Source organism: Corythoichthys intestinalis, chromosome 10 (genome assembly GCF_030265065.1).
Source record: "Corythoichthys intestinalis isolate RoL2023-P3 chromosome 10, ASM3026506v1, whole genome shotgun sequence".
Lineage (NCBI taxonomy): Eukaryota > Metazoa > Chordata > Actinopteri > Syngnathiformes > Syngnathidae > Corythoichthys > Corythoichthys intestinalis.
In genome coordinates, this window is record NC_080404.1 from 11978919 (window position 1) to 12005000 (window position 26082).

The 26082-nt window shown below is 39.6% G+C and overlaps 1 protein-coding gene across 1 annotated transcript in view; it reads left to right on the forward strand.

Moving 5' to 3' along the window:
* The window catches only part of LOC130923322 (collagen alpha-1(XIX) chain-like), a 343167-nt gene that overhangs the window by 169310 nt on the left and 147775 nt on the right, over positions 1–26082 (forward strand). Inside the window, exon 17 of the mRNA XM_057848955.1 lies at positions 10028–10072. Within this exon, the coding sequence (XP_057704938.1) occupies positions 10028–10072 (45 nt within the window). The remainder of the gene's footprint in view (positions 1–10027; positions 10073–26082) is intronic.

Below are 26082 nucleotides of genomic sequence, written 5' to 3' on the forward strand. Positions count from 1 at the left end.
AAGAAATCGCCAGCTTCGTCAGGTTTTTAATCGCCAGCTTCGTCAGGTTTTTAATCATTAATTCCATTAACATGTGTAACACAACACGCCTACTGTCCACCGTTGTTGACGCCAGACACAAAACATTGAAGGAGAAAGTAAAATCTCTACCACACTCTCTATCTCACCTTCACATCAGCCACGCGGTGCGTTCAGGTACAGCACACAAAAAAACGTCCGCTACATCAGAACCCGATTCGTTACATTATTACAGGAATTATTATTATTATAATATTAGTCCGATTTTTATTTATAATTAACTTGTTTTGCTATGTGTAATTGCTATTTGCAATAGTAATAGCAGTATTCATTAAGGATTTATTGTCAGTTTTCGGGCTGTGGAACGAATTAATGGAATTATATTGTATTCTTATGGGAAAATCCTGCCCGACATACGACCATTTCGATTAACAAACAAGGTCCTAGAACGAAATAACTTCGCATGTAGAGGTACTACTGTATATGTGTGTGCGTGTCTGTCCCTCTGTCTCGTTTTGTCAAGATGTATCTACTAAATTAGATTTACAGTAACTAAAAGCATGCCATGTTGTTTTTTGTTTTGTTGTTGTTGTGTTTTTGTTTTAATACAATAACATATTTTGGCAAAATGCATAGGTCTACTTTTAAAATTGAATCTATATGCACATTGTTCATTGGCCTATTAATGTGTCTGACCTGATGTCTTTGGTAAAGATGAGGTGCTCATGAAATTAAGGGATCATTCTGTTTATTACCTTCACTGGGGTGCATAATTGTGTTTGTTTAGACAAAGTGATTGCTACCTTGCATATTGTTATTATTGAGTGACAGTTGTAGTTAAATTCTAATGAAAAAAAAAAAAAATTACATTAATCACATTCCAAATACTTTATTCGTCATTATTTTGCAAAGAAATCGTAATTGATATCGTAAAATCGGGTTTGAGAGAAAATTATAGGGAATAATAAACAATAAACCTGGCAACAATTTTACAGTTTGAACAGAAGGGATAAATCTTGAAAAAAATTGTAAAGCTAACAATAATTACTGCTTTGAGATATACAAAAACACTGATGGTGATTTTAAAGTCTTTCCAAGACGGTGCATTTTTCACAAATGAACTCACTTCATGCCTGTTTTGCACAAGAAAATGTCATGTAAATGTAAATAATTACACACTACCACTTCTCCTGCGTTACAGTGGTGTGATGCCAGCAGAATCAAAGGAAACATTTTTTGTGATGGAAAAGTACCAGCCTGGATATTTCCAGAGATTTAAGTAGTAATGAGTTAAGATGTGCACATATGATGGTCGGACGGTGACGATCAGTTGCGGATTAATTAAAATGTTCAATCATGGGCTGTCATTGAGTCAATTTCTCCCATTTTCTTGTCCCTTGGATTTGTTTACTGGTTGATCAATAGCTTCACAACGACCACAATGATTCTGTTTAGCATTTTGGTTTAACTGTTCCAAATAAGTTAAAAATAAAAACAATAGAGAAAGAAAGGGCGAGATATTTATTGTTATTATGCCTATGTGTCAAAAAAGCAGAATCCATTCAAAAATGCAGGCATCACCTGCTGTGCTGAAATCACCTCTTACAACCCTTAATTGAAACTGAACCAATGGGCCATTAAATTGCAAATTAAAGCAAAAAATAATAATAACAATAATATTTAGCACAAGGCACTTATATGGAATATGTTTCTCTAATTTATTATCAAATCTTTTGCACCATTCACAATCTGAATGTTAACTTTGGGCTAATGTTTATTTAAATGGTAGTTGCCCCCAAATAACTATGATTAAGTTTTGAGTTTATTTTTTAGCACTGTGACTGGACTACCACTATTTATCTTAATTATAATATGCAAAGCACACGGTCAGTATGCACTTTGCAGTTGAAAGCGATGTTAGGGCAAATGTGGAGAAGTGATTCTAAACTAAATAATGCATGCATTGCTTGGGATAATAACATGAAATATTCATTGGCTCAATTACTCAATCTCTGTAATCTTTTTTTTGTTGTTGTTGTGATGTTCATGGGAGAAAGGGTTCCCGTGGAGGTCAGAATGGTCACACCTTTTAGCGATCAGAGAGAGTTTATTACATTTTTGCTTTCAATGTATTCATGGGCAGTGGATTGGGAAAATAATCCTATGAAAGGCTGTCTTTGTAAGGTTTATGCATATACAACAAATTACTAATAAAAATCATGATACTCGTGTTTTAATGATCTCAGCAATTCAAACACTTTAAAAACATTCTGCTTATCACTGCTGCCAAGAAAAAAATGTTGTAATTTATCATTGCTCACCCTGATCCATTGTGTAAAAGTTTCCAATTTACAGTACTGATCAAAAGGTGCAGGGCTGGGCAATGGCAGTATATCAAACGGCATGAACACTAAAAAGTGCAAAATACAACCACCTACATTACCAAGATAAGAATGTACTGTGCTGCACCATTGCTTTCTTCTGTTTACCCACCTGTCTTAAATAGACTACATGAAGCCAACACAGGGGGAAAAAAAGATGAATACCCATGCAAACGGATGATTACAAGCGACAGCACTGACTGAAATCTGGCCTTTTGTCACAGTTGCCGTCATGCATTCATGTCAAAATCCATACCAATTATTCAAAGTCTACATACATGGTGCATTGACAGAATCTTCCTTTATGATTCTTTGAGAAGCATGTTATCTTCGCCACAGGAGTACAGATGAATACAAAGATCAGTCATAGAGTATATTTATTGAACCTAACAATTGTATTAGATGTTAAAACCTTCATAGAGGTGTAAATATGTTAAGATGTGATAGATATACTGTACCACATATTGATTCTGTTGGTTAAATTATTGTATAGAGCACTTTTTCCCTGAACCTTTAATGGGCAATGCAAATTAAACTTCCCGTGGAATCGGGCGTCACTAGACCTAATACAATACTGGGGCACTGGTGAGCGAGCAAAAAAAAAAAAAAAAAAAAAAAAAGAATAGCACTTATCTCTCATAAAAAGTCATAAATGGCACTTTAAACTTTAGTTAATCAAACCAAAATACAGGTTTCTTTTTTTTCCCAGCCATCAGTATTCAAACTCAAAATTGGGACGTACCTTGTTGACAGTGAATTCACCTCTGCTCATGCTCATCAGCTCATCAACAGTAACCCTGGAAATGGTGGTCCCAGCTTCTCCTGTGCAGTTCTTGGCTGATTCCTGACCAATCCTTGGATCATTGAGACCCTACAAAGTAGATCTTGCATGGAGCCCCAGTCCGAGGAAGATTGACAGTCATGTTTAGCTTCTTCCATTTTCTAATAATTGCTCCAAAGGTGGATCTTGTATCACCAGTCTGCTTGGCAATTAACCCGTAACTCTTTCCAGCCTTGTGGAGGTCTACAATTCTGTCTCTGGTGTCTTTGGACAGCTCTTTGGGGTGTATGGGATGAACAGGTGTTTATATGCAGCTAACCGCCTCCAACAGGTCAAAAAGCAAGACTCAAAACGTCCACCTCCCCTCCACTTATTTAGGAGATTAAGTGGAGTGGAGGTGGACTTTTTAAAGGCGACTAATAGGTCTTTGAGGCTCGCAATTCTAGCTAATAGACAGGTGTTAAATACTTATTTGCAGCAGTATAATGCAAATAAAAAATTTTTTTAAAATCATTCACTGTGATTTTTTTCTCACAGTGAACAAGCACCAGTGACGTGCGGTGAGGTTCATGGTTGGTGAGGCACTGACTCCTTTAGTGTCAGATTTCCAAATATATAAACCAAAAAGGGTAGCTTATTCAATTGGCTACTGGTTACTTCATATCTCATCAGCATTCTTCACAAAACACGCACACACGGTACATATTATCGATACATAAAAGTAAGAAAATAACATGCATTTGCTCTACACCCTCAATGTGTTGGCCGTCACAATTCTATAATTCATGCAACATAAATGAGAGTAAAGAGTGTTGTACAGTCTGTATTCTCAACAATCCCAGTGGTGATAAACAACAAAAAAAAGGGCTAGATTGGTGAGAAATAAAAAACGTTCAATCAACTCTGCCAACCTGTTAAGCATAGTATGTCATTCCCAAAACTCACCGTGAATCCAGTCTGGGATCTGCACTTGGCTCTGCTAAATATCAGATCTTTAGCTTGCAAATCTTTCTTAATTAATGATTTTATCAGCAAACATAACCTTGACATGATGTTCTTAACAGAAACTTGGTTAGATCAAGATAATAGCTCGACAGTTCTGACTGAGGCAACCCCCACAAACTTCAATTTCTTTAGTGCGCCAAGAACCCATAAGAAAGGAGGAGGGGTTGCCAGTCTGATCAGGGACAGTTTTCAATGCACGAATATTTCATGTGGTCAGTTTGATTCCTTTGAATATATTGTAATTCAGCTAAAAAGCCCTTGCAGAGCTGCCTTGGTAACAATTTACAGACCACCAAAGTATAACACAATGTTTTTTGATGAGTTTACCAAAATACTGTCTTCTGTCTGCATGGACTTTGATTGTGTTGTTTTAGTGGGTGACTTTAACATTCATGTTGATAATCCTGAAGAAGGATGTGCTAGAGAGCTTTTAAATATTTTGGATACATTTGGTTTATCTCAGCACGTCACAGTTCCAACACATAACAGAGGGCACATACTGGACTTAATAATATCCAAAGGTCTTAGCATCTCTGAGGTCACAGTGAATGATGTTGCTCTGTCTGATCACTACTGCATTATGTTTAAAATAACCACCCCTGTCCATCTTCTGAAAAGGGAAACAGAGGTGATTAGGAAGCGTTACATAAGTGATAACACTTGTGCGTTATTCACACAGGCCTATGCCTCACCATTAACCCCTATAACAGCTCCAGTGGAAGAACTTGTAAATAGTTTCAGTTTCAGTGTGATGACTGTAATTGACACTATTGCCCCGATTAAGACAAAAACTTTGTCAAGAAAGAAGAGGTCACCCTGGAGAAATGCCATACTAGCTTTAAAACAAAAGCAAGATTGTAGACGAGCAGAACGCAGATGGCGAAAAAACAGTTTTTTATAGTAGTAGTTTTTTATGATATCTACAAAGAGAGTCTTCGCAAATACAACCAGGTACTGAAAAATGGTAGACAGTCAAATTTTTCAGAGATCATTAGTAGAAACACCAACAATACTCGCACGCTATTTTCTGTTGTTGACAAACTGACAAACCCACAAGCATCAATACCTCAGGAATTGGCATCTGAGGTGTCCTGTAATGATTTCGCAGCATTCTTTACACACAAAGTACTAAAGATTAGACAGACTGTGTGCAACTCCAGATTAACAATTGTTACACTAAATGCCTCCCAAAATGTCCCCCACGTCAATCTTAGACAGTTTAGCCTCTTGGACTACGCCACTTTAACAGAAATTGTGTCATAATTAAAGCCCACAACATGCTGCCTTGACATCCTTCCTTCAAACTTTTTCAAAACTGTTTTTCATTGCATCACCCCAGACATACTTCAGATTATAAATACTTCTCTCCAAACAGGAGAGTTTCCTCAGACTTTAAAAACTGCAGTAATAAAACCTCTCCGAAAAAAACCTAATCTGGACGCCTCAACCATTAGTAATTACAGGCCAATATCAAATCTGACATTCCTGGGGAAAACTATCGAAAGGGTTGTGTTCGAACAGATCCAGACTTTTATGATGCAAAACAATCTTTTTGACTCATTTCAGTCTGGATTTCGGCCACAACACAGCACCGAGACCGTGCTTATCAAAGTCCTAAATCATATTCGTCGGAATTCTGATGCAGACAAATCATCTGTTCTGTTACTATTGGATCTCAGCGCCACATTCGACACGGTTGATCACAACATACTACTCAGCAGATTGGAACAGTGGGTAGGGCTTACTGACACTATTCTTCAGTGGTTCAGATCCTATTTACATGATAGGGATTTCTCTGTGTCAATCGAAAACTATCAGTCAGAACGAACCAAATTCACGTGAGGAGTCCCTCAAGGGTCAATTCTTGGACCACTCTTATTTAACATCTATATATGCTTCCGTTAGCTCAGATAATGGAACAGTATGACATCTCCTATCACGCCTATCAGATGACACACAACTGTACATTTCTGTGTCCCCACATGATTATAGTCCCTTAGTCTCCCTAAGTAAATGCATTCATCAAATCAATGAATGGATGTACCAGAATTTTCTCCAGTTAAATGTGGAGAAGACAGAGGTGATCATTTTTTGGGCCCAAAAAGGAAAGGTCAAAGATAAGCAGGCACAATGTCACTTACAGCTACAAATCAAGTCAGAAACCTTGGCGCAATTATTGACTCAGACCTAAAATTTTATAGCCATCTAAAGTCCGTCACTAAATTCGTGTATTACTACCTAAAAAATACAACCAGAATTAAGGGGCTTCTGACTCAACAAGACATGGAAAAACTTATGCATGCATTCATTTTCAGCAGATTGGACTACTGCAACGGTATATTTACAGGTCTTGATAAAAAAAAACAGTCAGGAAGCTGCAGCTAGTACAGAATGCTGCAGCCAGAGTCCTCACAAATACAAGGAAGCTGGACCACATTACACCGGTTTTGAAATTGCTACACTGGCTTCCAGTGAGTCAAAGGATAGACTATAAAGTACTACTGCTCGTCTACAAAACACTTAATGGCCTTGGACCAAAATACATGCTTGACTTGTTAGATTCCTATGAGACATCTAGACCCCTAAGGTCGTCTGGAACCGGTCTTCTGCATGTTCCAAGAACAAGAACCAAGCAGGGTGAGGCAGCATTTAGTTATTATACTCCTCACCTCTGGAACAAGTTATCTGAACGTCTGAAGTATGCTCAAACTGTTAGCTCTTTTAAATCAGGGCTAAAAACGCTTTTGTTTAGCACTGCATATCCATAACTGTCTATATATTTCAATCTACTTGCTTTCTATTCCTCTTGTGCTTATCTCCATTGCTGATTTCAATTATTATTAGTAGTAGTAGTTTTTGTTTTATTTTTATGTTTGTTTTATTTTTATTTATTTATTTTTATTCTATCTGTGATTAAATGTGATCTTTTGTCTTGGTTTTTACGTTGTATTGATTTAAATGTGATTTTTATGATCTTCATGTGATGTAAAGCACTTTGAATTGCCTTGTGTTGAATTGTGCTATATACCGGTAAATAAATTTGCCTTGCCTTGCCTTACAAAACCACAGAATTTAATTCTGACCTTTAGTGAAATATTCAGTTGTTTTTAAAACTTTTAATTCTGATACTTTAATCAATTTATTACAGATTGCTAAACAAAAAGTGTGAAAAGAAAAACAAAGAATATTTTAAGGCCAAAATTTAGTTTTTAAATATTCTATTGTATTTTTCTTAGTCTAAGCTCTTTTTTTTATATATATATATAAGATTGAAATGAAAACTGTTTGTGGTCTTTCGCTTGTCCTTCACCACAAAAACCGGCGTTACTTTGGAAGGGCATTGGTTTGGTCTCAACATTCGTAGGGACGATATAACAGCATAACCTGCATGTAGGTACACTTTTTGCTGGGGACGGGACATTAATAAGACCAAACAGATTGGATGAAGGGGGCAAAGGGCCACATTTCTCATGTATATGAACCTAATTAATTAATAGGCAAAATGATCAATGCAAAATAAATCCTTATCTCCTGATAATAACTTTTACGTGCATTGGTTCAGATGATACACTGTTCGATTCAAACCTTTGTTTCAAAAAACACTAAAGAAACATTTTGAAAACTTCCTGAATAAATGTCTGTTTTTTATTAGCAAACATAAACATAATGAAAATAATTAATAATGGTAGGGTCAATTCTATCCTTACAACATATGGAACTATTGAAAGATCTTAAATTCTCTATATAACTGAACATTATATCATGCAAAAAGGTAAGGTTCCTTAAAAGTTGGTGGGGACAATTTTAGCATCCTGAAAAGTTGGTAGTGTTATGTCCCTACCGTCCCTATGCAAACCTACGCCCTTTTTGTAAAAGTCCTCCTTATTTTCCTTTACTTTAAAAAATCTCTCCGCCTCAATGGAGAGGATTGCTTCAATTAGATCGTTCTGTGTTCTATTTGACAAGCCAGAAAACACAGTGGATGTGTCCAAATGTCTAGCTAACCTTTCATCTTTCTCAGCAAAACCTTGTAATCGTTCTACATATATGCCACGTTTAGAAGAGCTTACACGCTCATCGTTACCACACGAAATGTTAACTCCTGTTTAGCTAGGATGCAGGTTGCATTAATGAGGTCTTTCAAACTCCTTCGGTTTCCCTTTACCTTAGCTTTGTGGATGCTACCGTTGAGCTTCCGCTGTTCGTCAAAGCCAAATCGATCCTTGAGCTTCCAAAAGTTTTTAAAGCAATAAGGCTTTGAATGTGAGTGGTCGAGCTCTCATGTTTGCTGAGGCTTCGTGGTAGTTTTTTCATGTCACAATATCTCGTGTTAGTCCAGACATTGGCACAAGTTGAGAAGAAAAGGCAGGGAAAGCAGCAAAGGCGATTTTTCGAAGGACAGCCACATAGCCAGTCTTTTCGGGTGTACCAGTCCATTTGAAAAGCGCGAGTTATCTTCTGTCCCGTAGTTTGAAGCAAACCTTTTAGCTCCGGTGTTGTGTTAATCGCGTCCACTTTTAACGGAAAGTCCAGTTTCACGTACGCCCCCTTTCAGTGCGGCAGAGTACTATCTGCCGCAACCTGTGCCTTTTCACTGTGGTTTTATTTCCCATCAGCAAAACTAAATATGTCGCTAACAAACATTAAACTTTAAGGGTTAAAGACATACTGTGGAAAGACTTTGGAAAATGAGGTCAAATAAACATATCTGGAAACATTATAATGGCGACATGTAGATGTACGGCAACCAGCACGCTCCAATTCCATGTTTCAACCCAGTTTGTTATGGATTGCGCATTCAGAGGTGAGGCTTTACTCGTTGCTACCGCACCTCTCGTTTCATTTCTTTATTTGAACAGGAAATAGGCAAATTCAGCGATTTTGTCTATTAAAAAATGTTTGAAATGAGTCATACATAAAGAGCAATGGACAAATATTAATATAAATTTGATGCTATAATTATTTTTTTGTCATGATGACAGGTGAGGCTCTGCCTCCCCTGCCTCCCCTGACCGCCAAGCACCTACCTGAAAATTTCAAACCCTCCTATCATTTCTATGTGGAATAACTTGCAAAATCGCAGGGATTTCAAGTACTTATTTTCCACACTGTATTTCATGGGAAACAATGACCTATTCAATTGTACCTTTGCCACCTTCGGTAAAAGCTTTTAATTGTTCTGAATGTCACTACAGCTTACTGACATTGCTGGATGACAAAAATACTTTTGTTGTAGAAAATGAATAATTTAATTAGAAGCCCACCCACACCTGTTCAAAACATTTCCCTGAGTATGCATGAAAAATTTATGTAAAAGTCATGCCAATTGCAACTCTTTCATCGCCCGTGATGCTGAGTCCATTAAGATTCTTCCCACATAATTGTGACCACCAACCCCCGCTCCTCTACCTCCATTTCTCTGAATCTTACTAACTTTAGTTTGGTTCAGAAAGGATTACACCCAATTAAGATGTCAGTGTTTGAAGTCCTACCCACTTTCAAGGACTCAAGCCTTTTGTAAAACGATCACTTACCCCTGACCTTGCTCACCAATACGGCCTAGCTCGGTGGCTCAGTCCTCTACTTGCTCTCTGCTTTGATTGATGTGCAGTGGACTTGCACAGCTGGAAGAGGAGACATGGAACCAGAGGAGGGAACAAAGACTTGCGGGCCACACAGGGTGCAGCAATTAAGCTGTTTTCTTGTTGTTAATTAAAAGCAAATTAGAGAGTGCGACAGGAGTTGCTGTCAAGCCTTATTTGCTGGCAGCATGTGTGCAGAGTAACACCTGTTGTTGCATCTCCACTCTGTCTCAATCTATTGTTTTTTTTATCTTCCTTAGGGGCGCAGAGGAAAGACTGGGATGCCTGGACCAGAAGGAAAGCCCGTGAGTAAAACTCTGTCACGGATACAACCTTATAAAAAACACAAAGACATGACATCCAAAATGGAATTTTTGCAACTGGTACTGTACAACCTTTTGAAGAAACAAAATTAAACGCATGATATCCACAATTGACTTTTTCAGGTGGATTGTAATCAGTGTTGTTAATGTCAACGATGATGATAACGAAAATATTTCAACAACCAACCCCCTTTTTTCATGACAAGACGACGAGCTAAAAACATGTTTTGTGTGACTAAAACATGACGAGACGAAAACACGACGAAAATGCGCAATAGTTTCCTTCACATGTTCACAATGTGTGACATTGACTGTATGTGTAGTTATCGTGCCTCGTAGCAGTGTCCGTTTGTGTCACTCATGCCCCGTGATGCCCCCCCATTCACCAGTAGGGTTGTGACAAAATATCGAAATGGGGATATATCGTGATACTTTGTATCCCAGAAAGGTTATCGATATGCTCCTGCCAAGAATGGAAATATCATTTTGAAAAGGTGTCAATGTCTAGAAAAAATAAAAATGAACCAACAAGTCGGTACCAAAATTTTCCACCATAATAGTGTCTCATTTAATTTTAAGGCTGCATTGATGGTGCTCGATGCCCATTCCATTTAGACTGGGAATGTTGGTTCATTCAAAATCAGAGCATTCACAGTCATTCTGTCTGATTTTCAGGGCATTTACAGGTCACTTGCTGTTTATTTTAGGGCATTTACAGGTCATTTTCTGTTGAGTTTGAGTCACTGCCTATTCATTTGGGTGATTCCCAGGTCATTTCCTGTCCTGTAACTCAAACAGGAAGAGACCCATACCCCACAATCAGCAGGAAGTAACTGAAAATGAACAGGTAAATGACCTTAAATGGCCCAAAAATTACCTCATTGCCTGGCATTGGCTGCCACTACCGGCCATAGACGTTCAATCTGTTTGAAGTGGGAGGGATGGCAGCGAATGAACAAATGTTCATTCGCTGCCACCCTCCCAGTTCAAATGAATTGGACGTCTACTAATGATAAACTCATTCCAATTCACAGCAGAAACTTGATTTTCCGTTCATTAGTTGTTTGTAGAATATCCTAGATTGATTTCCTGACCAATGTATCGATAATCTTTGTATCGTCAGATCATCGTTATCGTGCGCTTTGTATCGCAAATCGTATCGTATCGTGAGGTACCAAGACGTTCCCACTCCTATTCACCAGTGTGTATTCTCCAGTCTCCATGCAGGCTTCCACATCCAGTAAGATTTGTTTTTTAATCTTGGCCAGAGTAAATATGAAATGTTGCTTTAGGGGCAAAAAAGGGGAGGCGATGGGCGATGCCGAAATGCAAAAGTCATCGGCGATAAGCTGAAAGCCCAGAAATCCCAGAAATCATGCCGTGAGGTATAATAAAATATGTGCTGATCGCTCATACACTGCTAAAATAACACACTCCTCCAAGTTTTTTTTTTTTTTTAAATGACACGCAATGTCATACAATCATTGAAACTCATAAAGAACCTACAAGAGATAGGAGAAAAAAATTAGATATCTATGTTGATGTTTTTTTTTTTTTTTTTTTTTTTTTTTTTAATTCCCATGTGACTAAGTGTGGCATGTGGGTGTCAATTTCCGGTTCGACCAGCGTCCTCGCAAGTGATTTGTCGATCAATAAATCGGATGCTGATAAGTTGTAGTGCCAGGCGACAGCGACAGAAATAGAACCATTTTCTTTCTATATCGTGTTGCTGGTCAGCGTTTGCACGTGTACAAGCTCGAAATTTCATGCTGGTGATTTTCGCCTCGTCGTGCTCATTCCATAGAAAATGTATTGAACGCGAGCAATGTCGCTTCCCAGGGGTTTTTCACCTTAGCCTTAAAAGGTCTGTTCTGAGAGATCATCTCTCACTAAATGTAACTCGTAGCATTAGCATAGGATTCACGTTCATATTAGGCTAATGCTAATGGTGAGTGTCCTCTTAAACTCTCGGGTATTTACATACAGCTCGTGGCGTTGTGTTAGGGAATGGCCCCAGCTTTACATGGTGACAGTGAAAATGGCAGGCAAAGACGCAAACCTTTGATTTCGGGCTTGAAATTGAAAGGATTCGATTGCGGGGAACCCAAAATGAATGGAACACTCTCGCACATACACAGCTATGAGGGGTCGGGGGGGATATGGTGGCCGAAAATATCATTGCATGTAATTGACTTTCCTATATGTGAATTTAAAATTAGGACTTCGTCGATAAAATGTTGTCTATAAAAGTTGTAAAGCAATAAAACAACAAAAATGAATGAAATTCACAATAAATGTTTTTCTAATCGGTCAAAATTATTTTTTGAACACATCATGTGACAAGGACCTAAGAGGTGTCCATACGCTTTGCCAAAACCACCTGAGGGCAGATTCTGGCTGGAATATTCAGTCAAAAAGGATGCGGCGTTTACTTCTCCACTAGGTAGGTAAGATAGAAAAACATGCGCGCTCACACACACACACAGCTGGGATGCCAGTATGTACAAGCACGAGCTAAGCTACTATCTAAGCATATATTTGAAAGTTATTTTTATTGCTGACACTGCGTTTTGGGGTTATCAACATGTTTTGCCCCCCCACAAAGTCAAACTCCACCAATTCTCTCGCGCCGATTACGTCAGCATTCACTCACGTCACTTTAGGCATGCACAGTCGCTGCTAACAAACATGGCGGAACAGCGGTTTTAATTTACTGTTTTTACAATATTCTTAATTTAGATGTATTTTATCTTCATATTTTTGTGCCTTTTGAAGCAAGAGCAGAAAAAAAACGAATGTACATCATTGCATCTTTTTTTTTTTTTTTAATGGCAAGCAATGTTATACAATCATTTAAACTTGTGAAAAACAGCAAACGGACAACTTATACGAGAGAAAAATTAAATGTAAAGAAAATCATCCGTGAATACAACTGCAAAATAAAACGTAGGGGGTGGGGAGAGAAAAAAAATATATAATTAAAAAAATATATATACGTAATTGCTTGAAGTGGATGGGCATGTTGTCTTCCGGGCTGAGGAGCTTTGTTGGCAAGGTGCATCATTGGCTGTCGCCTTGTTAAACAGCATTGCCCTATAGGGCCTGGCATGAATACTGCATCATTTTCACGTGCAATTGCAACATCGTTCGAATGGAGACGGAACCATATGAATGCAAACTAAGACGAAAATTAAAAGGGCGTCCAAAAACGACCCTGATTTTAATGTATGTTTACAGCAAACATAGAGCAATCCCAATCAAAAACAGCTATTGGTTTTTATCCCATTAAGAGTCAAATTGAATATAACTTTGCTCTGAGAATTCTCACGGCACACCAAAAAAGCAAGCAAGCGAAATGAGCAGTGAAAAATCCAATACATTGATGTCTGGGGGTGTTTTATTATTCCTCTTTCAATTACAAGTTATATCCATGCAGGAATTGAGAAATAATTCATCAGAATAGCTATATGCTATAATAGCTGAATCAAGCGTGTGGTGTTGTAAGAACAAAGTAATCAATGATCTGTAAGAATTTTTGGTGTGCTATCTTGTTAATATTTCAAATCAATGCTATAAAAAGAGAAACGAAGCACTTAAGAAAGCTTGTATTAATTAGAAGGTTAAAAGTGATTGGATGCCCCATTGAGTCTTTGTGTTATCATCTTTTCCTCAGCAATCCGAAGCAATCTGGGCTTCTGTTTGTGTAATCACCCACATACTTGAGGCCACAAACATATGATGCGTTAAAAGAAGACTGCTTGTCAGATACTTAACTGCTTCTGATGTCAGGACAAACAGGAGTGCAATATTGCTGTGCTGCTTCGGGTGTCCAATTATTTTCACACACTATTGCCTTAATTGCGCTCCTGATCTGGATCAAGGGTTTTCTTGCTTTATTGTGTACCAGAATCCAGAGAGATCCTGTTATGCTTCGGTCACTGCTATGCTCTATAGCTTCAATTATCTTTTGTATAATTGAGCCACTCGCTGTTAAATGTCTCCCTTATGACTCATTGCGAGCATTGCCTCCTTAATAACTCATAAAGTTGTGGGACACAAAGTCAAAAGGAAAAAAAGAAAGACAAGGCTGAAGATGGTGTGACATTTCTAAATGGCAAGTTCCTGAAGATACTCTTAGCATGTGCCAGAGTTGCCTCCTTTCCATGGTACTGACATTTATGACTCACCTGTTTTTCGGAGGTAGGATCTCAGGGCCAAAATTATTTATTCAAAACACCCAACGGGCCGTCACTATCTTTTGTCCTTTGGCAGCGGAACAGCGCTGGCAGCTGAGAAGGGAACAGGTACTTTTCAATGTCATATTACATTCAAACCATGACAGAAGAGTCTGTAAACACAGCATAATGAATAAAGACACAAAGATGATTCATAGACTACTGTGTGTCTTATTGCTAAGGTGAGGCAGAATTTACACTGCTGGTCTGTAAGGTGGCATGGCTAAGTACCTAACGACTGACTATTTATGCGTTTTGTGACCAGTTTCTCTCATTTATGGAACAACTAAAACATCCGGCATGCAAAGTAATGAATACCGTAATTTTCAGACTGTAAGGCGCACCTTACTATAAGCTGTCACCCACCAAATTTGACACGAAAATGGCATTTGTTCATAGATAAGCCGCACTGGTCTATAAGCTGCAGCTATCCTCGCTGTATTATGAGATATTTACATCAAAACATATGAACTGGTAACAATATTTGACAGCCGCGTCATAACACTGTCATAAGATCAAATGAACCACCATAAAGCTTTGAACCATTTGGCTGCTTCAAGAAGCTTCATTTGGCCGTCTCTGCTCCCTTGGGAGAGACAGTCAACCTCTTCTATCACCTGCTGTCAACACTGGTGTCATCCAACATGCCTCCTAAAATGCATTGCAGCATTACGGATGTAAATACCACTCAAAATTAATGTTCTGTGCTAATTATTTCTTCAGTTACTGTTCCAGTTGTTTCATTAATTGCTAATCATGGTATTGGGTAACACTTTATTTGACAGTGGTGCCCTAAGACTGTCATAAGATCATCATAATTAAGACATGACACTGCCATGAGCATTAATGAACGCTTATGACAGATGTCATTTTGTGTCAATTGTGCAAATTATGTCACTTTTGAATGGATGTAAAGACCTGAGCTGGACGTAAATGGAGTTAGTGACATGATTCATAAAGTCATTAATGCCATTGATAGTCATGTCACAATTATGACGGTCTTATGGCAGTCTTATAACACCGTTGTCAAATAAAGTGTTACATATTAAACCAAATAAATAAACAAATAAGCTGCACTGGACTATAAACCCGACGTTTCAAATAATGGAAAAAGTAAAGGCTTTTAGTCCGAAAATTACGGTAAATAATACTGATATTAAAAAATGAATACAATTTATTTAGCCTGTACTGACTCTTCCACACACTAGTTGAAATTTAGGTAACCTTACCATTACTCTGCTGACAATGGAGTAACGTGGGTTCTTTATTTATTGGACTGCGCACCTCATATGATCTATATTTAGGCCATTGATGCATTTGCTATGGTTTGATTTATAACACCTGCCTTTTTATGTGTGCGCTACATTATTTGAGTTGTCACTTGAACCATGAAATGTAAATCTAGTAGACCCAGAGATATGCCATCCATCTATTTTCAACATCGTTTATCCTGGTCAGGGTCCCAGAAAAATGCAGTCCATCATAATCTTTTAACGTAAAATATAGGCTGAAAATTGCATTGAGCCATTAGGTGTCAGAATAAGAATCATCTTAATTGGCCAACTATGTCAAAAACACACAGGATATTTGCCCCTATTGACTCTACTCTAAAACTCCAGCAAAAAAGTATCTATAACAAACATTTAGTACATAAACACATAAGTACCGAATCACTGAGCAATGTAAGGGTACCAGTAATGGGCTAGTGCTGATACAATGACAATTTTGCAAATGATGCGTGGTGTCGTAAAGCATTATAAAGTGACCATTAATGTGATCATTGTGATATAACGATCAATGTGCAAATGATGCAGAGAGGGTTCTAGCACTTTAGAGTGTCCAGTAGTGTGATCATAATGATCAACACAGTTATGCAAATCACGCAGAGTGACAAGGCTACAACAATTATTGCGCGAGACAAAATGAGCAAACATTGGCTAAATGGCATTACGGGTTTTAAAGACGACTGCTTAGATTTAGGTTTGTGCCTGTATGTTAGTAACGGCTGGACTAGACAGTGATTAGAAAAAGCCTAAAACGGTATAGTTAAGTAAGATAAATATGTGTGTTTCAGTATGGTACAGCAGTGTAATACTCTAAAATGTTTTTCCCGCATGTAGGATCATTAATGTTCCGCATGGATTAATTAAGTTTATTATTGAGGTTTGCTATATAAAAGTCTATGTAATAACAAGGGGGGTGTTCCTATCAATTAGAATGTGGCTGTACAATAGCATCCAAGGTGAATTTAATCTTACACTAAATATGTGAATTGAATCAAATACAATAACAAACACATTTTGATAAAAAAGATCAGTTATTTCACTGAATTTATTTGAAACAACACTTAGTAAGTTTTCAGTTTTAGTCGATTTTAGCGACACTGGTGCATAGACTTCATAATTAGGGCTGTCAAACGATTAAAATTTTTAATCGAGTTAATTACAGCTTTAAAATTAATTAATTGTAATTAATCGCAATTAATCGCAATTCAAACCATCTTTAAAATATGCCATATTTTTCTGTAAATTATACATATATTCTGTAAAATAAATTGTTGGAATGGAAAGATAAGACACAAGATGGATATATACATTCAACATACAGTACCTAAGGACTGTAGTGGCATTTCACTCTACTGTCATTTAAATCTGTCTATGCTGTCCTCACTCCGAAGCGTCTACTTTTTCCAAAGCTAGACAGCTTGTGAACGATGCCTTAATAATCAGACTTCTTCCTTTTTCATCTGATTTATTAATGAAATGGCCTCAAACCATTGTCCTCGTTAGACCGTCGTAAAACTACAAAAAAAAGTACACAAGCATTGGATTAGCAACAGCGTTAGCTTAGCACGCTGTACAGGTTCACTAAACATAAACAAAAAGCGTCTCATACAAAAAATATAACATTTCGCTTACTAACATAATATGTAAATTCTTTACAACAACCATACTTACGGACAAATCTTGTCCAAGGATCATACAAGCACAACATTACAACGTAGGCGTCAGCCCAAGACGTCGTGCAGCCATACTGAACTGGCAAGAAAACAATAAACCATGTCGCAAAGCGACCACAAGAGTTCGCTGTTAGACAGCACAATAAGCCTTGCTGTAAAACTTACCAAAAGGCAGAATACTGTCTGAGCGGGACATGTACGTTAATTGCGTCAAATATTTTAACGTGAATAATTTAAAAAAATAATTACCGCCCATTAACGCGATAATTTTGACAGCCCTATTCATAATATATTGATTAATAGGTGGCCTATCTCTGTCAAAGCTGACTGAGTGGAAACACAGACAAAGAGCTTTTTACATTGAAAACTCTTGTGAATAAATGCTTAAACCCCTAAATTCTTTATAGATATGAATGTAAAACATTCTCTCGTCTCGATTCTTGGTTAAAAGAAAAAAAAAAAAAATCAAAAACGGGCAGTTAGCATTTATTTTGCATAAATATGTCGAATGTGCTGCTAGTCTTTAGCCACTAGGCGCCACCTTATCACAACAAAGAGCTTTGGTGGTTCTGGTGGACGGGGCCACGCCCGCGGGAGCCTGCCTCTTAACTCACGCACTTCTCACTTCGGCACTGTAAATATCTTTCACTCTGGCACTTACATGCTCATACATTTCTCCGGGGAGAGTTGGAACGGGGCTTTACAGTCCCGGCCCGGCTTCCCCCATGTTTTTAATGCACCACACACCAAGGTTGTGGGATGGCTGGGACCTGTTTGGGGGGGGGGGGGTACCTCACGGTTGCCCCCTCACGACAGGCCCCGCCATCCCTGCACCTTTTTTAAATGCACCACACACATCATACTCCACAGGAGAGCTCTGGCAAAGGGCGGTGGGACGGGCGGCTGGGCAGAAATCCATGCTGCGGTCCCACTGCCCCAAGCCAAGCTCTCCTATTTTAATGCATACATTGCACTACCCTCCCCTCACAATCCCATCACGGTGCTGGGTGATGGCTGCTAGCTGGGAACCTGGCAGCCACAGTAATAGGGTGGTAGGTGGGTCCCACACTTTTTCCTCATGGCGTGGCTCCTGGGGTGTGGCCTCCCCTCTGCCTGGGCTGCCGGCCACGGGAGTGGGGTGGGGGGTCGGGGCTCCGATCTTGCATCGCCCCGTGGCAGTTCCTCGGCGTTCTCCTGCCTCCGCCTTCCCCTCTTCTCTGACTGGACATCCGCCCTGCGCTCCGTCGCGGGTCGCTGGCTGGGCGCCGGTGTATCAGCGGGGTGTTGCCTGCACCGGCGGGGGGTCCTGCCCTGCCTTGGGCTTAGTGGGCCGCTGGGGTTCCCGCGGCATGTCTTGCCGGTTGGGGGGCTGTGGCTGTGGCTCGTGGCCCGGGTGGGTGGGCGTATTGGGGATAGACGTGGGGTTGGTGGTGCGTCCCCCCCTGTCATCCCTGAAGGCCGGTTGATGGGTGTGCGGGTGGCCCGGGGGACCACCCTGGATCCCGGGGGGGGGGGGGGGGGGGGGGGGTCCTTTGCTGGGCTGCGGGAGGAGGGATGGGCTGCGCTTGACCCCCCGCCCACCCTTCCTCCCCGGGCTGGCTGGGTGGGGGCTGTGGCCCTGGGTAGGCTCCTGCGCGGCTTCTCCGCCCGTCTGCGTGGCTGTCGCGCGTCCGGTGGGGCTCGCGTGCTGCTGGATGCGGTACGGCATGCTCGGGTTGGGGGACCTGGTGCCGGGATTGGCGATGGGGCGGCGTAGGGTTGGTCGCCAACGGGCTTACATTCATAAGAGATTCACATGATTACTGGGTTCTAGATCACAGAACTGATTTGTGTACACTCTACCTCATTCGATCACTTAGCTTATAGACACCCCCACCCCTGTCCCCCTCTTTCACTGGCCAATAGGCCCCCACATGGTGTAAACTGGAAATACATCTCGCTGAAGATGGCACCAGCATATTAATAATTAGTCTAGATGTTCTATGTATTTCTTGTTGTTGTTTGTGTATGTGTTTCTTTTCTTTCTTCTCTTGTGTTGGTTTTCTTCTGTCCCCCCATAATCCCTTCCTGTTCGCTGCTTTGTCATAATAAAAAGGTATTTTGAATGATCACAATGGGAGAATATCAGACTCTCAATGTGAAACATTAAAACTGTTCAGACAACCCTGGCACTTAGACTTCCATTCTCTGTGTCAAACAGCTGAACAGGACAGGTTAAACAAAAAAAAAAACAACAAAAAAAGAGCTTTTTACGCTGAAAAGTCTTATGAATAAATGCTTAAATCCCTGAATTCTTTATACATATGAATGTAAAACAGTCTCGATTCTTGGTTAAAAGCAAAATAAACGGGCAGTTAGCATTCATTTTACGTAAATATTGTGAATTATGATGCCAATGCCCACAACGTTCACAACGTTTCAAAATGCATGCATGGTATGAAAATTATAATAATTACCTTGAATACTTGAACAAATCACTCCTGAGACAATTTTTCCTATTTGTATGCGGTTCAGCTTTCATATTTTTTCAACCTAAATCCGGCATTAGATCGCTGCATGTGTTTGAGAATAACAGCGACTGACTTCGACCGACTGTGGTACGGCCCCCTACTTGAAGGCGTGGCGCAGTGTCTGGGGATTGTGTCCCGTCAATATCATTATGAAGTCTATGACTGGTGGACAAAAGCGGTAATGTTTTGCCTTAAGGAAGACTGCGTTTCCCATGAGGACCAGTGCTGCGTTTCCCATGAGGACCAGCACACACCCGCATAGTGTCGTAAAATCATGATGTTTGCCTGCAGATGGATTAAACAACAGTCCGGTTTCCAGTGGCTATGTGAAGGATGAAAAGTAATGAACTATATCAACTATATGTAAAAGTATGGCCAAGAATAGTGTTCATGGGAGGACTCCACGGAGGAAGCCACTGCTGTCTAAAAAAACACTGTTGCTAGTTTAATGTTGGCAAAAAGGCACTACGACACTCCACAGAAGTTTTGGCAAAATATCTTGTGGACTGATGAAACCAAAGTTGAATTGTTTGGGAGTAACACACAATGTCATGTGAAAAGGAAATATGGAACAGCTCACCAACATCAACACCTCATCCCCACTGTGAAACGTGGTGGAGGGAGCATCATGATTTGGAGCTGTTTTGCTATCTTAGGGCCTGGACAACTTGCAATCATTCATGGAAGAATGAATTCAAAAGTTTATCAGGATGTTTTACAGAAAAAAACGACCGTCTGTCAGACAGTTGAAGCTAAAAAGAGGATGGATTCTGCAACAAGACAATGATCCAAAACACAGAAATAAATCAACCTCAAAATGGTTTCAGGAGAACAAAATACACGTTCTGGAGTGGCTAAGTCAAAGTCCAGACTTGAATCCCATTGAGATGCTGTGGCATGACCTAAAAACAGTGATTCATGCCAGACATCCCAAGAATCTGACTGAACAACAGCAGTTTTGTTGAGAAGAATGGGCCAGGATTAGTCCTGATCAATGTGCCAGACTGATCTGCAGCTACAGGAAGTGTCTGGTTGAAGTCATTGCTGCCAAAGGGGGGGCCACAAAATATTAAATGTAGTGGTTCACTTACTGATTTTTGCCCCTTCTGTCATTGTTTTTATACTATCCTCATTCAAATATGAAAACCAATTTTTCATACCACTGTAGTTGTCAGTCGACATATCATCACAAATTTTTATAAAGTCTAGAAAGTTAGGTAGTGTTGCTTTAAAGGGGTAAATGCTTTTTATTGTTTGACTTTTTTTTCTTGAAACCAAAAGTATTAAGTTTGTATGTATCACCAATTGTCAGGATAATAATATCTGTTTTTTTATGGGTAACCTGACTATGTTTAATAGTTTCACTGTGTGTTTGCTGTGAGACAAGCGCTCACAGTAACTGCTATGCAAAATTTAATTGACGTGTCATATCTGGCCCTATTGTTGGCTGGCCAAATTATTTGATTGTGTTTCCATTATCCCTTAAAATTCACCCACAATTTGTATTTGCTTGTTATTTAAAACTATCAGTATTTCAAACTTGTCATCCCAAGTCAGACAAATATGTATACTATAAATGACCAGAAGAAAAATCTCCTTTGACAAAGGCCATATTTGTATTCATAGCGATAAGGTGCTATCACTCTTTGTAAATGGCAGCTTTTAGTCAGTTATAGCCTACGTGCATATCAGATCCCACGGTAGACCTCTTGCCGTGCAATTCAGCGTGACTCACCGCATACCCTCAAAATAGACAGATGGTCTTTACGTACAGTACCTTTTCAAAAAGGCTCTGCAATCATTTTCATGAGACCCACGGGTGCTGTAGTTCACAGGAGGCAAATAACATATGTGGTGTAAAACATCCCCTGACATGGATCTCACAAGCCCTCCCATTGGCACTGTTGCTACATCGACTGTCTCCTTAGCCAGCACATCTCCACCTGCTCAATACCTCCAGCGGCCAACTTGTGATTAAGCCAAGAGTGAAAATTAGGAGGCAAACCTCTTGACTGCACTGTTGATTTCTTGTATTGACATGCCGTGTACCAGGGTGTATCTCTGAGTCATTTCCTGCTTTCTTTGCCAAGAGGAAGGAAGGGGAAGTGTCAGCTGGCCGACCTTGACAATAAAGTTGTCTGCATGAGAACGCACCAATTTGCCTCAAAATGACAGGGGAGTGTTGGAGGTTTACCAAAGTTATTTGTGCATTTTTTCCCAGAGGTTTGGGGATCTAAAAGCTATAGAGTGCATTGGGAATGATAATAATATAGAGTCTTTTACAAAACATTACATTTTTCTGCCTTCCATCGCTCTTAGTGTTTTATTTGAATTCGGGATGTCAAACTAATGGCTTCAGGGATCAATTGAGAACTCCGGGACAATATTTCCTTATTAGCAGAGGTCCACCGATATGGGATTTTCAAAGGCCGATGCCTATACCGATATCTAAAAAACCTTTCAGCCGATTGTCGATATCCAAAGCCGATTTCGTAAACTGATATTTGAAGCCGATATACTGTAATTTTTGGACAAGCCGCTACTTTTTTCCTTTATTTTAAATCTTGCAGCTTATAGTCAGTGCGGCTCATTTGTTGGTTTATTTGGGTTAATAGATAACACATGCTTCCTAATATGCATTGCAGCATTAAATAACAATCAAAATTAATGTTCTGTTCTAATTATTTATTCAGTTACTGTTCCAGTTGTTCCATTAATTGCTTGTTATGGTACTTGGTGAAACTTTGACAGAGGGTCATATTTATGACAAGGCACTATCATGGGCAGTACTCAATAATTATGTGACGGGTAAACGCAGGTCCACGTGTGTGAGGCGGGGTGTGGAAAACCTTCCCTCAGACGCCTTCTGGTAGGGACGCTGGCGGCTGTGCTATTGTCTCGTGCTTTATGGCGCTGTGGTTAACGTCCCTACTCTATCAATATTGAGCGCTTGGTGCAGCACAGTGTGGGTTCGCGTCCCACCCTAGTCAGCGAGGTGGGACCGGATCGCGTCTGGGCGCGGCGCGTTTCAAAACCAGTTACACTTATGACAAATGCCAATACCGTCATTTCTGGACTATTTGGCGCCCCTGATTACAAGCCTCACCCAGTACATTTTTAAAGGAAAAAACATTTTGAACATATATAAGCCTCTCCTGTCTATAAGCCGTGTGTGCCCACATAATAACATGAATATTTGCATAGAAATACACAGCGTTTTCTAAATTTTAATAACATACCTTAACTTTTCTTTTCAAACAGCGGCAGTAACACGGCACTTACATAGCAGCAACACAGAGCACAGCACTAACCGGGCTGGTTATTACAATCATGAAAGTTTTTGTTAGCCATTTTCATCTTCTTCCTGTGCAATGAAACAATGGAAGTCTTCACCCTCAGTGTCGGATATGAATAGGCTAGATACACTTCGCCACGCACCTTCTGTCTCTCTTTTGTTGTCGCTTTCAATGTCTCTCATAATGAGGCAAATTCACTGCTGAGCTTCTGCTGTCTCCTTCGTCACGCAGCAGACCGGCTTTTGGAAACCCGTTGGTGATTGTGGATTTTTTTCACACTGCTCTACGCTGTCAGGATCCACTGGCAGACTTGTGCAAAAGTTGTTTTTCACGTGCGGCCAGTTTTGGTAAACGATCTCTCGCCGCTGGGCATCCAAGCCTTCCATTCAACTCGGAGTGCCACTTTAAATGCACGATTCACACCAATGTCAAGTTGCAAGTGCATTTCTTCTAGCATTTTCCATGATGTGGGTCTGCTAATTTTACTCATGCGCAAAGATGAGGGTCTGCTACTTTTATTCATGCTCAAAGCACAAAGTTAAATTACCGGTGCAAACTAGCTCTTCCTCGAAACATATATTTCACGCGTCTCACTGTTAGGTTTTATGCTCAAGCGCCCCTGGCGGCCGTTAGAAAAATCAATAAATTGGCCGCATCACTGCACATGCCACAGGATTCAAAATAAGTGAAAAAAGTAGTGGCTTGTAGTCTGGAAATTTCAGTAAGTTTCACACTAGTATCTAGTATCTAGTATCTCACTAACTCCATTGGATCTTTTACTGCACATCCTTTCAAAGTGAGATAATTTGCCAGATAACACTAAATGATGTCTGTTATAAGTATTCATTAATGCTCATGACAGTGTCATGTCATAATTATCATTGTCTAGTGACAGTCTTATGGCGCCGCTGTCAAATAAAGTGTTACCAAATACCATAACTAGCAATTAATGAAACAACTGGAACAGTGTTGGCAGCAGGTGGCAGCAGAGGTTGACTGTTTCCCCCAAGGGAGGAGTAATGGCCAAATGAAGCGTATTAAAGCAATGATGTTTTGCAGCTAATTGGTTAAAAACCTCATGGTTGTTCATATGGTCTTATGACAGTTGTACGATGCCGCTGTCAAATAAAGTGTTTCCGGTTAATATTGTTGATTTAAATACCCTTAATACAGTGATGACAGCGGCGGCTTATAGTCCAGTGCGGCTTATATGTGAATAAATGCCGTTTTCGTGTCACATTTTGTGGGTGGCGGCTTATCGTCAGGTGCGCCTTATACTGCGAAAAATTACGGTATATACATATTTTCAAAGCACGTTGATTATGAAAGACTTTTTTTTAAAATGCTTCTTAAGCAGCTTTAAATTTCCAATTTATTACTCGAAAATTAAAGGATTCATTTTGTTTAGTGCTAGCAAACCAACGAACACAACACTTCTTTTTAGGATTATACACACTCAACAAAACCAGTACATTATTTTCTAATTATCAAGCCGACCAGGATGTCATGACGATATGTAAACAAGTGAGAGTTTAAGTGGACAGTAAAGATGGAAGATGCTAAAGCTAATGCTAATGCGAATGCTACGCTAACGCTGCAAGTTGCATTTGGAGTGTAAGGATCACTCAGTAAAACACCTTAAAAGTCTAAACCAACATTGCATATTCTCTAATGCAAGATTGAAAAAAAAGAACAATATTTACAAAACAGGCAAACCGAAGCTTCCTTTAGCAGCCTGCCTTCAAACGGGGTCCTACCGTGAGTCAGCGGCTTATGTTTTTTTGTTAATCGGCCAATGGCCGATGTTGAAAAAAAGTCGACCGATATATTAGCCAGCCGATATATCGGTCGACTTCTATTCTTCAGTTGACAAAAGTTAATGTTTTGTGTATGTTTGGTGTTGCATGTTGTTGTCTTTTGAGAATGTTTTAAAAATTGAGGCTCATGATATCTTTTGTTGTTGTTTGTTGTCAAGTTAGCCAAAGTGAAGTGGTAATGTTAGTCGCTTGGTTGTAATGCTTTTTTGATTAAAACCAGGTGGAAGGAAAATATATAAAAATATATCCTCCACAGCCAATTATTTCAAATCTAAAAAAGATTTTGGTGTTGTTGTAATTATTGTTGTTGTTGAGCACCCTGCTGTGTCTTATATTCACTATGCACAGTGCTCAAGAAATACCGCATAAGACATTAATGATCAACAAGACGTGCTGAGAAAAATTGAAAATACCAGGTTGATGAGAGTACCTGGTCGTCAATCTTGTTCTGAAGAACCGTCAATGGTATGAACAGTCATTGTCAAAGAATGAAAAGAATTAGGTGTACTTTTTTGATGGCTTGAAACACTTTCTGTGGAATGTTTGATGTGGCCCAGACTCCCCCAGACCTTACAGCCAGTGACCCCAGATAAATTGCGTTTAAGACCCCTAGTTTAAACCATGCTGACATGGAATTGGACAGACAAAGTTAACTTTAAACAAGCTGGTGTCATCCAGCATCATCATCCATCTAAAATACATGATTGTGGGAATGTCAGGTAGCTAAAGGGGCGTCACTAGACCTAATACAATATTGGGGCACAGCAGGGCAATGGCTAGCGAGCAAAAAAAAAAATTCAGCACTTATCTATAATAAAAAGTCAGAAATAGCTCTGTATCTATAATCGAACCAAAATACACGTTTCTATTAAAAAGTTATGTTTGCTCATGCTCATCAACTGCCATCTCTCCTTCACCTCTTCCCTCCTTCACCTCTTCCTGCACTTTGCTGCTCTACTTTGTCTGGGCGGAAATGGTGATACAGCACACTAAGTCTTATGCAATTAATCAGTGTTTCTCAACTGGTAGGTTGTGACCTAAAAGTGGTTCATGTTGCCTAGGTGGGTTACCTAGCTTACCTCTGTCATTCCTTCTTTCTAATGTATCCTTGTTCGCAGGAAATAACTTTCTAATATCCATTTGCAAGAGTAATGCGGTTTGAGTTAAATAAAAAC